The sequence below is a fragment of the Molossus molossus genome, unplaced genomic scaffold (genome assembly GCF_014108415.1).
Source record: "Molossus molossus isolate mMolMol1 unplaced genomic scaffold, mMolMol1.p scaffold_m16_p_12, whole genome shotgun sequence".
Lineage (NCBI taxonomy): Eukaryota > Metazoa > Chordata > Mammalia > Chiroptera > Molossidae > Molossus > Molossus molossus.
Window position 1 is genome coordinate 90,975,648 of NW_023425347.1, and position 13,012 is coordinate 90,988,659.

The 13,012-nt window shown below is 34.9% G+C and overlaps 1 protein-coding gene across 7 annotated transcripts in view; it reads left to right on the plus strand.

Annotated features, from left to right (window-relative positions):
* Positions 1-13,012, plus strand: part of EIF4G3 (eukaryotic translation initiation factor 4 gamma 3) — a 319,284-nt gene that overhangs the window by 160,765 nt on the left and 145,507 nt on the right. For 5 of the 7 annotated variants that reach the window (XM_036256518.1, XM_036256520.1, XM_036256523.1 and 2 more), the window contains 3 exons: positions 899-931; positions 11,429-11,608; positions 12,168-12,282. In XM_036256518.1, coding sequence (XP_036112411.1) covers positions 899-931; positions 11,429-11,608; positions 12,168-12,282 — 328 coding nt within the window. The remainder of the gene's footprint in view (positions 1-898; positions 932-11,428; positions 11,609-12,167; positions 12,283-13,012) is intronic. The other 2 variants (XM_036256521.1, XM_036256522.1) reach the window with 1 other exon arrangement.

Below are 13,012 nucleotides of genomic sequence, written 5' to 3' on the forward strand. Positions count from 1 at the left end.
TCTGTTGTCAAGTACTCTGGGTTAGCAGAGAAGCTATGTTTTCTTTTGTGTTTCTTCTTAGTATCCGATAGCAGTGAGCATGTATGTATAGTGTTGTGCTGTTGTGTATAAATTGTAAGTGAGAAATTTGAGTTCTTTTATTTCTTTTTCTTCTTGAGCTTATAATAGTACAACTGATTAATAATGTTAGAGAGTGATGATCTTCACTAGCTGTGTGTTTTGATATGCCTGGTATTAAACTTTAGTCATTAAGTGCATTTAAAATATAATTATATATTTAAATATATTTTTATAGGTTATAAGTCTATATTTAATATAATATAATCTATAAATATAATATATAAATAAAATTTTATTCTTTAACTCCAAGAAATGAAGGAAGATACTAAATCTTCCATTTCATGTGAGTTATGCCATTTAACTTAAGTAAATTTGATATCAGTCCTGTTACATTCTTTATTTTCTGTTGGGCAGAATAATAACCTCCTGGCTACTGTGATGTGAAAGCATTTCTCATTCCCTCCAGCTATATCAGTTGCATAAGCACACTTGACTTTTCATACATTTGTCTTAATATAACCACTTAGTGTTTCAAAAAGTGTTTTAATTTTAGGTTTTTAAAAAAATATTTCTATCAGAGAAGCACCCTTACCCATGCCTAACAGCTTAGCTGTTTCTCCCAGCTGATAGATGGCAAACTATTTCTGGTAGTGGTGTTAACCTGTTCAATCTTAGTACCTGTCTGTCACTGTCCTGCAGCAAAGCTTTGACTGTTTGTGTTCTTTTTTTCTTGTGGGTTTTTTTCTTTTGGCATATTATGTGACATTTTGGTTTTTGTTGTGGTGTTTCTGACTCTTTGTGCCTTTCCTTTTGTGTTTGTTTTCCCTCCTTTTCTCAGTTTGCAGCGGGGCCTCGACCTGCCCATCATCAGGTACTGTACCCTTGCCCCTTGACTATCATCCTTAACTAATAGGTGGGGGCTTTAGTAGCTGCTGACTCTTAGAATGCTGCCATTCCATGGAACCATCCCAGCTGCTCTTCGAGAGTAGCTTCAGTCTGATGTAATTCAGTTCTTTTTGTCCTTTTGTTAACAAACCCATTTGCTTCTGTTTATGGCACAACTGGAAAATGAGTTATTTTTTCTGTGCAAAAATAATTGCTTTGAATTTAGAGAACTTTGAAAAATTTTAGATATACTAAATTTAACTGAATGGAACGGGCACCATTCTAAGGGTTTTCTTTTAACATTCTGATGTAACTTGTATTGATGTGTATAAAATAGCATTAGTATTTCTAAAAGCACTTAATCTCAGTTACTAACCTAGGCCTAATAACAAATTAACAATAATATACATTCATTTACTACATAGAATTATCTTTATTCTTAGGGTATATTGAAAATATTTAATTTTAATATTTTTAGCCTATTGGTTCTTTTAAATGAAATAATTGTATAAATTAAAATTTCAAAAATGTATACACTGATACTAATTTATATAGCAGAAATTTTATACTACAGGGTATGGTTTGAGAGAAAGAAAAAGACTTGCAGGGTGTTTTTCCCCCAAAGAGTTTTATGTAGTGTCCTGAAACATTTTCTTCTGCTGTAGTAGAAAGAGCCTAGGCTTTGGAACCTGATAGAGCCTGGGTTCGTATTACTAGCTCTACTGTATAATTAGCTGAGTTAAGCAGATCTTTTTCTGATCCTCAGTTTCCTCATATGTAAAATAAGGATAAATACCCTCTACATTAGAGATAATATACTCAAGTCGTCTGACACAAAGTAAGCAGTCATATCTGGTAGCTATTTTTAATGTTATGCAAAATAGTGCAGTTTGATAAAACGAGAGCAATTTATTGGTGTTTAGCTGTGGTATTATACTTTGAATTCATTTTACGGAGTAAATGGGTATTGTCAACGGAAGGCTTTCATTGCCTAACAGTGATTTAATATATGTCTCTATTTCTCAAAATACAGTTTTTCCAATTTAGAGGATATAAAGCCAAGCAAAAAATGATACTTTGCAGGAGAACTCGGAGATGGTTGTGTGAAGTGGATGGCAATTCTTTGGGTTTGATAAAGAAATGAAACTCGAGGGTATATTCTAGTATCAAGAGATAGTATTGTTGCCCTGGCTGGTGTGGCTCAGTTGGTTGGGCATAGTACCATGCATTGAAGGATTGCTGGTTTGATTCCTGATCAGGGCACATGCCCAGGCTGTGGGTTTGATCCCCAGAAGGGGGAGTGCAGGAGGCAGCTGATAGATGTTTTGCTCTCACATTGATGTTTCTTTCTCTCCCTCTCTCTTCCCCTTTCTCTCTCTCTGAAAATCAATTAAAAAAAAAAAAAGGAGTTAGTATTGTTATAGTACTTTAAGAGCTTGGACTTTAGCATTAGCTAGACTTCAGTTTGACCCTTCCTTATTAAGTGTGTGTTCTTGGTTAAGTTGTTTACAGTTCTTAGCTCAGTTTTCTCATCTGTAAAATGGAGACAGTATTAATACCATGTCAGTACTGATGTGAAAAGTAAATGAGATAATGCAAATAAAATAATTAGCACATACTTAGTATGTGTTTGGCACATACTAAGAATCTAGAGGGCGAAATGACTAATAATTAATAAAAAAAGATAATCCCTTAGGTAAAAAGATTGATTATAATTCTTTTTTATTTTTTAAATTTAGTCAAGGGTTGTAGAGGCAAAGGCTTAATTTTCAGTCTGGGGTCAAGCCAGATACTCCTAACAGAGAAGCCTGGGAGATCTCTGCTCAAGAAGCAGAGTAAAAAGAAACTACTGATTCAGAAAAATTATTTTTGAGCTCTTTGATATAAGGTTAAGTGTTTATATAATCTGTGTTCAGTAACACTGGTCCTCAAATAGGGATGTTGTATTTAAGCCTTTATAAATAGCTTTGAGAAAACTTGTTTTTTAAACCTTCTTCTTAGCCTAAAGGCTTGTCATACATTTTGTCTTTTCTTATTTCCAACAAGCAAAGAAAACTTTAAGGAATCTTTGTGAGAAAAGGATGATTTCAGCCCTGGAATAGTTTTTCATGTGTAATATAACTTTAAAAAGTATTGGCAGAGTGGTCTTTCATTTAACTGTAAGATGATGCTTGTGAAATTGTGGTGTGTTTCAACTAATAAAAAAAATAGAACTAAGCGTGTGTGTATATTTACTATTTAGCAAAGAAAATAATTACTCCCCAACATTAGCTCTTGACTATGGGTTCTTGAGATGCAGGAGAAATCTAGAGCATTGCTTTTGGGTACCAAAACCTCTTTTTACTGTGACATACTTGCTTTCTGAACAGTGAAAAGGAAATATATAACCTTGGCTCAGGCAGCAGTGTAGAGAAATAGGGGAGGGGGTGGAGCAGAGAGGTAAGCCTAGCCAGTGTTATGGCATTGATAGGAAAATTTGCTGTTAATGTATCCACATGTGTAGGTAGGTGCCAATTTGGTTTGTTTCACTATGGAATAGGTATGAGCATTTTCTATGGGATAACCAGTTATGAAAAATTGCCCTGTAATTGCAGTTTATTTAGTAACCTTTGGGCTCTAAATGCCAGTAGAATTCCCCCAGAGACAATTAAAAACAAAACACACTTTCCTACATTTTGAAATAACCCTCTGTGGAGAGTGAGATAACTATTTACCATTTGAGAATCATATGCTGAAGTCTGTATTTAAGAGTATCTTCTCAGCTCTAAAGTCAGGTGGAGACCTAAACCCTGAGAGATTCATGGAGGAGATGCTCATAATACAAAACAGGATGTAGACAGTTACATAATAAAAACAAAACAGTGAAAAACAAACATTGAGTGATATATAGAGAATACATTTTTAAAGGGAAAACACCTGTGTCCTGGTATATTTTTGCTTTATCGTGCTTAATATTTACAGTTGAATCAAAGGCACAAATGATTGTTTTCATCTGTAGTTGTATGCTTTGGCCAGAAAGAATTAAATCAAGGGTTAGAATGAGAATTAGCTTTGAATAGTTAGAATTAGTGATAAGATTTCTCATTTCTCCTTTATTGCATTATTCATCAGTCGATACCGTTCTGATCACATATCCTTTCACAGTGTGATCTTTTTTTTTTTTTAACCAATTAATTGATGCTGGATGATGCTTCCTATGTTGCTGTTTCTAAAGTCCAATAGTAAATATATAACTTTTTATATATACTTAATAACCATTAGTCCTATCAACATTTCAAAGAAAAAATAACTTATTTATGTAAGCTACTTAGTGATAATTGCCATCCAGTTTAGTAATCTAAAACCTATATATTTTCTCTTCTTTGTAAAATGATGTTACTTGAAATGAATCAAGTAAGATTTTTGGATAGTAAATATTTTTAGTTTAATAGAACCAAGAAAGTATTATAGGATGTGTTTCTTGTACTTTTATTTAGAAGATTTTTATATGTGGGCAACTAGGGCTCCTTTTGAGTCCCTCAACTCAGGAGTACCATGCTTTATAATTAGAGTTATTTCAGTCACATTTCTGTGATACTGTTAGTTTTTGGCTTTTGCAGGGATTCTTTAGGATGTTCTCTTTTATTTTCTTTTGCATTTTATAACAAGGAAATAACAGTTTTCTTCAGAGGTAAAAGAAATCCTAAGTAAGTTTATATGCAGAATACCTTTGGCTTTAGAACTATGTCAACTATTTTTGTTTGGATGTTTGAGAATCCTAAGGTAATTAGAAACTGAAAGAACAGAACGTACACTCAGAATTAAAAACAAGCCACTTGGTATAATGTAGATTCTGACTTGTGTTGATTTCATGTCATTGAAATTTGTGCAGTTGTGGTTTAAAGTTACTTATATTCCTGTCTTTATTTGACTTTAGGGCTTTACAAGAGAGATCAAGTGTTTGTTACACACTTTGGCTGGTAGTCTTTGCATTGTGAGGAAGACCAGGGAATTGGTATTTAAAAGTGTTCATAGAACAAAGGTATTTTGCAATGTGTTGATACATGAGTTTAGTTCCTACAGTGTTCACAAATGCTGAGTAATGTACCATATTCAAAGCAGTTGGATTTATTATAAACAAATAATAAGTCTCATAAAACTTAATCATATTTGGCCTCAAGGAATATGTTACCTGGTGGCAAGCATCGAAACTATGCATGTTTTCCTGTTGTAGTTTGGGTCTTTTTGCAGAAAGACTTTTTTTTTTTTAAAGAAAAAAAGAAACAGCCGGCTTATGTGGATTTTTTTTCTTTCCCTTTAGGTTTCAATATTCAAAGTTGTGCTAATACAGTTGAACTACTGGTTCCTTGTAGAGAAATATTTCTATTGCTCTAGGCAGTTTCTTTCATTTTGAAAGTACAGTAAATGAAGATTAAGGCTTACCTCTGGGGCTAGATCTGGCACATCAGAGTTTAATGGATGTTACTAGGAAATCAGATTAAGCATCTATGTAGTCTTATGACCAGAACTTTTAGATCTTTCAGAGCTTGATATAAGTTAGTGATGGGCAGTTTTTATCTGGTGTCTTAGTCACAAGGAGTTGTAGGGTTGCCGAAGAAACAGTGAAAAAAATACAGGTTGGGAGTTGACATAACTAGGATTCAGTCTTAGCTTTACTACATACTAACCTTGCTCAGCTTTCTTATCTGCAAAATGGATAAAATAGGCTCATAAATGATATAATACTAAGGTGTTATAATAACAGTACCTACTTCCTAAGGGTGTTGTGAATACTAATGTACTGCCTATCACAGTGCCTAGCATATAGTAAGTCCTTGGTTAAGTTTCAATTTCCTTTAAGCAGTGAGACAGCCGGCCTTTTCCCAAGTTTTTTTTACTTACAAATTGAAGTGTTCTATAAGGATGCTCATTTTCCAGACTCTACTTCATGATCTGAGAGAACACCTTCTTGTTCCTGACAGAATAGTTAGGGGATTCTTTCCTCCATTTGACATAATCCTCTAGGGCAGCTCTGTCTGATAGAATTTTCTGTGATGATAAAGCTTCTGTATTTGCTCTGTTCACTGTGGTAGCTACTAGCTACATTTGGCTGTTGAGCACTTGAAATGTGCTTTTTAAAATAAGTACTGATTTTAATTTAAGTAACCAAATATGGCTAATGGCTACTATGTTGGACCACTTAGCTTTTTAGGGCTTATATCTCCTAATTCTCAGTGAAACCTAAGTTATGTGATATTGGCCACATGCAGGAAAATACAGAAAGGATTTACATTACTAGTCTTCTTTGTAAGTTGTAGATCAGCAGAATATGAGATTGGTACTTGAATGATACCCCATTATGCGTATATTTTACTGCTTGTCCCTTTGTAACTTGTCAGAAAATCAAAGTGTTATTATTTTTCTCAAGAATACTTTAGAATTTTTAACAATATTAACCTATACTGCTCTTAATTGCATTCTTACTGTTATCCCGCTAGTAGGCTGAACTATATACTGCAAAAATCAAGGGGTTTCAGAAGCATATTTTTGGTGTTTTTTATTGCTTTCCAGATGGAAAGAACTAATGTGATTGAGTAGGATTTTTGATTACTATGTAGTTTTTAGAGAGATCTTTGTCTTTTGAGAAATGACATAATTATCAGCATCTTCATAAAGCATTTATTACTAATGTTATTGGCCAGAAAATTTTGGGTAATGGTATAATTCCTACATCATTAAAATAATTTTCCAAGAGTAATGCTTTTCTTCTGGCTTCTAGAGTGTTTCTATGAAAATAAGCAATTTCAAGTACCCTAAAGTTCACCCTCTGTTTTTGATCTGTCCAAAGTAACACCTCAAATGAAGACTGTCACCTTCTGGCATTCTCCTGACATACTAATAGATTACTAAAAGATAAAATACTTAAAACAAATTAAAATCAAATTTTGAGATGATACTTATGTTGTACGTGGTTCTTCCCTATCTAGCCCATGGCAGCATCTTTATCAGTGATTGGATTAATAACATACCTGTCACATTTGCTTATGGTCATGTATTTTGACATTGTATGCTATATTCTGAATTTAACAAAATTTGCACAAACTTAAATGATGGGTTGAAGTTATAATTTTCATATAGCGCTTACTAGCTACCAGATACCACTCTAACCACTACATATATATTTTTAGCCTTACAATAAACCTCAAACCAGATACATTTGCAAAGAAGCAAAATTTACAAGATTCCTTATATGAACTTTAAAATACAACTGTGAGAGTACACTCAGAAGTGAAAAATGTTACTTATTGCTAATCCATAGTAAGGTGTGGTTGACAAAAGAGCCCCTGTGATTCTTAGTTTTATTAATGGAAAGATATATGAGAGATATATTGCTCTTTCATTCAGCAACAACTATTTATTGAATGAAGGTCAGATACATTTCTTACAGACCCTACCTAGATATTGGTGTTTGGTTCCCTATTTAGTGACACTTTGAGCAAGGGAACAGATTGAGAGAAAAGAGTAAGCTGGCCAACGAATTCAAAATTTTGATTGGAGGGACAAAGAGGTAGAGGGTGGTGATTGGCTTGGAATAAAAAAATAGACAATGGTGTAAAAGTTGACAGTTGATGACAGTCTTCAGATAACTGAGGTTTGTCACTTTCGGAGAAGAATTGACTTCTGTGTGAATTTAAGTATAGACATTGGACCAGAGAGTAGATGATACAGAGAGAAAAATTTGGATCTGATAGAAAGACTGTTGAAGTATCAGAACTCCATTTAAAATGAAATGGAACTGTATCTTAAGTAGTTAATGTTTTGTAACCCCAAGAGATTCAAACTTTAGGTATCTGGTTAGACTAAATGGCCTGTATAGTCCTTCCATCCAAAAGAGTTTAATTCTTTTAATGACTCTTCATCACTCAGTGGAGAGCAAAAAGCATTGCAGGCATTTTGGGAAAGCACATGCACATTCACACATTCTTTTCAATAACCTGTGGTTTGCTGCCATGCCCACCCATGGAATACTAATTTCCTGTACTGCTGTTAAATCCTGTTCTTTGTTCACAATTGAATGGTTAGGAGGGAGTACAAAAAAGAGGATCTATCTCTTTTCATTTCTTTGCACATCCAGCCATTACAGCTTTTCTAGTTCTGTAGATACTAGAATCTCGTGTGTGTGTGTGTGTGTGTGTGTGTGTGTGTGTGAGAGAGAGAGAGAGAGAGAGAGACAGAGAGAGAGGGAGAGAGGGAGAGAGGGAGAGAGACCGACCTTTTAAAAGATGTGTGTGGGGCAGGCTTCAGGTAGCCTGTCCTTGTAAAAATCTTCTGTGTTAAATGTTGTATCAAGGATATAAAAGTATATGAACAAGTTTCAGTTACTTTAAGGGAGATAGAAAATTGGAGTCCTGTAGTAGAAGAAATTTGTTTTCCTGAATGATAAACACATTTTGGGAAATAATTCGTGTAGCATTTTTCTTACCAAGAATCAATTATGGTTGAGGGATGTTCTTCCCATTAGTATAGTTGGATAAAAGTTTTGCCATATCCATCTTCAGCCTTTGAAAGATTTCTTCTGACTGAGCACACATGTTTGAAAATATGTGGGGTATTTCATTTCTTGAGAGGTAGTGTGTGTAACAGTTAAAAATACAGACCTAGAAACTGACTATATTTAAATTACAGATGGGAGACCTTCAGCAAGGTACTTAATCTTCCTTTCTCTCAATCTAGCCATCTATTTAATAGGGGTATGAATAGTAGTACCTGCTTTAGAGATCGTTGTGAGGCTAAGTTAATATTCAGTAATATGTAAAATGGTTACTGTAGCAAGTAAGCGCTATATAAAGCTTAACTGTTGTTATTTAATATGCCTATATGAATACATTTTTCTACTTAGCTTCAAAGCTGAAATCTTAGTTATAAAAAATTATTGTATGTTCAAATAACCACAAATTTTGTGTGTTAGTGGCTCAGCTGTATGTTAATATTAGGAGTGTCATTGAAACACTTATCTTTAAAAGCCACTAAAGAAAAGTCTTATACTATCCAGAAACCTCCTTGAATAATATGTAATCTCAGTTTTTGTTAAAAATCCTAGCAGAGCATTGGAAAATAATGGTAAGAAAAGTACTCACCTATAGTAAACTATTAAAACTGTGGGAAAACTTTGTCCATAATTTTTTTTTAAGTGAATGGATTAGTTTCCTTTCTTTCCCCACCATAAACATGTTTTTCCAGCAATAAGTACTTTGAAAATGTACTTGATGATAATATAGCCAAAAGTGGATTATCACCTGTTCCCATTTGATACTCTCCTCATCTTGGCTGCCCTTTAGAGTTGATGGAAGAGGATATTATAGGGTTAATCTATTTATCTACTGTGTCTAACATCTGTAATACTCAATAAATTGAGCAGATGAATGACTCCTGATAAATTGTTATAAAAATGATTATTTATTCCTGAAATGTTCTTGCAACTCACATACATTGATGAATAATAGATTCTATCTGCTATGTAATTAAGATAAGTGAAGTTCAGTGTGAAAAGTTTACTAGTTCAGTGTCCCTGGTTGCAACCAACAGAAATTCTTATGTCTGTCACTGAAATTGTGTCAGTGGAGATAATTGGAAGACTACTGCTCTCCTGTGGCCCAGCCCAGGTTTCTGTGTTACCTACTTTGTCTCTAGTACTTTCTTCTCATCTCCATCAACTATTCTCTGGCCTTTCCCATCTGGTTTCCCCATTCACTACATTCTTAGGCTATACCTTACTGTCCTTTTCGTTTAAGTGACTTAACCTCTTTAGTGCTTTTCTTTACCCTGGGGTATGAAGGCTGAATGGGAATGTGCCTCAGGCACTGGATCCCAGTTCTAATTCAGAGCAAGATGTAAAGTTACTACTTCTACCACCTGTGGGTAGCTTAATGATCAAGAATAGGACTGAATAGGACCTGAATGATTCCAAAGGTCAAAGCTCAACTTTGCTTTTATTTGGACCAGTAGCAGCACATCTGGAATTGTGAGGCAACTCAAATTTTGGAGCTAAAGCACATATTTAGACTGTTGTTATGATTTCAAAACTATAAAGTGGCCTCTTTTATGCCTAGATAGTTGAAAAATGCAGGTTTCTGCCATGAAGAGTCTGATATATGTTGAAAACTTTAAAATGACAAATGGCACTTTTATTACTAGTTCTTACCTCCGTTGAAGCTAGAGATTGCATCCTAGAGAAGCTAAACAACTATCATGTAATGGCCATCCATGAACAAGGAGTAGGAATCAGTAGTCCCAATTGTACTTGTGCCATTAAGCAGACTCCTTTCAAGCTGTTACAACTGTGGCTAGTATTAGAATTTTTTTTTGCCACTAGATTTATTTATTTTCAACTAATTGTGATTTGATTCTTCAGTTCCATGTGTTCTTGAATTCTCAAGTGGAGAATTGTCATTCTGATTTTCTAATCTTCCTCCTTCTATTATTACTAAATAGATATTTTTGTTGAGCTGCATGCTATGTCCTACCCCTTCCTACTGATCTATAAGCTTTTCCATTGGCTTTCTTTCTGTTTCCTGCTGCTTTCTTGCTTCATAATTGAAGGGAGGATTCAGACCTATCCAGGTAACAAACTACTGGTTCTGCATGGCCTCTTTTTTACTCTGTCCCCTTATTATTATTATTGCAATGTGACTGTTTGCTGCTGAATTTACAGTGGGAATTTAATATTGGTATATTGTTTTAAGGCTTTTAAATCTGCAGTGAGAACCATAAATAACCACAAGTACTGGTTGCCATTTGAGAGATTTGAGCTCTGCTCCTTCCAGGCCATCCTTAAGCCTTTCTAGATCTCTGGTTTTTATTGCAGACTACGTGAGAAAACAAAATTGGGCTCCTTTTATTAGGCAGTTGCCACTTTTTGAAAAGGAAGGCTTTTATCATCATGGGACAATCAGCATGTGACAACCTACAGAGAGTTTTAATTTAACTTAACCCCTGATACACTGAGACAAAAATTTTATGTCCAGAGAAATTCTTGCTCTTCTAAATATTTTGTAAATTACTTAAATGTTAGTTTTTTTTTAAAGAAACTACTTTTAATTTTTAATACGTTAATAATAAGCCACCTGCTCTTTATGAAAGAATCAGTGCTTTTATACAACAAAACAAATTTCAGAGAGACACCAGCTACTTCCTTTTATTATATTTTATTACACATTTTAAAATGATTAATTACGGTTTGGAATGTTTAGTTTAAATTAGCTGAGACTTCATTTTAAAAATTAGATTGCTCTCCTGTTTTGAAAACTTAACCTAGTGTGACTAGTACAGAATATTTTTTGTGAACCCAGCCATAGGCAGTTTAGTCTCTTTTTATGTATATTGTATTTCTAATTTAAGTCGATAAAATTTTTATTAGTGGAAAGGAGAAAGTTCAAGATAGTAAAATTTACTTATTCCCCTTTGTAAAATAAATAAATAAATCTTTTTTTTTTCCCTTCCCCAGTTTTTCCAGAGGCCTCAAATACAGCCTCCTAGAGCCACCATCCCGAACAGCAGTCCTTCTATTCGTCCTGGTGCCCAGACACCCACTGCAGTGTATCAGGCCAATCAGCACATCATGATGGTTAACCATCTGCCCATGCCGTACCCAGTGCCCCAGGGTCCTCAGTATTGTATACCACAGGTAAAGTATCTCTCAGATCGATGTGGTCCTGCAGTAGAGTGAGAATTAACCCAGATTCTCATCAGAGGGAGCAGGGAAAGTGGATGATGGCATTAGTGTCTAAACTTCTGTTGGTTAGCAGTCTAGTCATTTTGTCATTTTTCATAATATAAAATATATATTTCTACATCTCTCTACTTAAAACTTTCTAAGATGATACAGAAATTCTTTTATCCCCTAGCTTTCCTCCCATCCTTCCCCATCAGCTGCTCTGAAAAAAAGGCTTAGTAATTAAGCTGTTCCTATGATATGATTCAATGTCAGTGAAAGCTACCAACCTGAAATAACTTTACAATGAGCTAATGTCTGCCTGTGCACTGATTTGCTTTATGGCTTTACTGAAGACACACCTTTCCCTTCATCATCATTGCATCTTGATGGCAAGCAAGCATTTCGAATGTGTTGAACTAAATGGCTTAACCTCATTGAAATGATTTTCTTATACACACACAAACAACTTTATTTTTCCATTGTAAGCTACCTTCATATTATTCATAAATGTCTAATTTCTCTCTTCTAGTACCGTCATAGCGGCCCTCCTTATGTTGGGCCCCCACAACAGTATCCAGTTCAACCCCCGGGGCCAGGTCCTTTTTATCCCGGACCAGGACCTGGGGACTTCCCCAATGCTTACGGTAAGTATGAAAAATTGACCAGTTTCTGCTAGTTTCTTGTATTTAATCTTTTGTTGTTTGACAGTTCAGTTTAGGCAATGAGGTTTAGTTGTCTGAAGTTATTTATTTATTTTTTTTAATTTATTTATTTTTGTTACAGCTGTTTACCCCTTTTCCCCCCACTGATTCCCCCCTCCCTCTCCCTCCCTGCCCTGTCCCCAGCTTTGTTGTCCATGTCCACTGTTCATGCATACATGCATATAAGTTCTGTGGTTTATCTCCCCCGCCACTCCCTCTTCTGGGGATTGTCAGTCTGTACCCCACTTCCACGGCTCTGGGACTACCCCATTCCTCAGACTGTTATGTTCATTATATTCCACAAATAAGTGAGATCATATGATACTTGTCTTTCTCTGTTTGGCTTGTTTCGCTTAGGATAATACTTTCCAGGTTCCTCCATGTTGTCTCAAAGGATAAAAGATCTTACTTTCTTACAGCTGCATAATACTCCATTGTGTATATGTACCACAGCTTTTTTATACATCCGTCTACTGCTGGACATTTGGGCTGTTTCCAGATCTTAGCTATTGTAGATAGTGCTGCTATGAATGTGGGGGTCCATATATTCTTTCTGATTTGTTGATGGCAGCCATTCTGACAGGTGTTGTTGTTTTAATTTGCATCTCTCTGATGATTAGTGATGTTGAACATTTCTTCATATGTCTCTTAGCCATTTGTATATTCTGTGTGG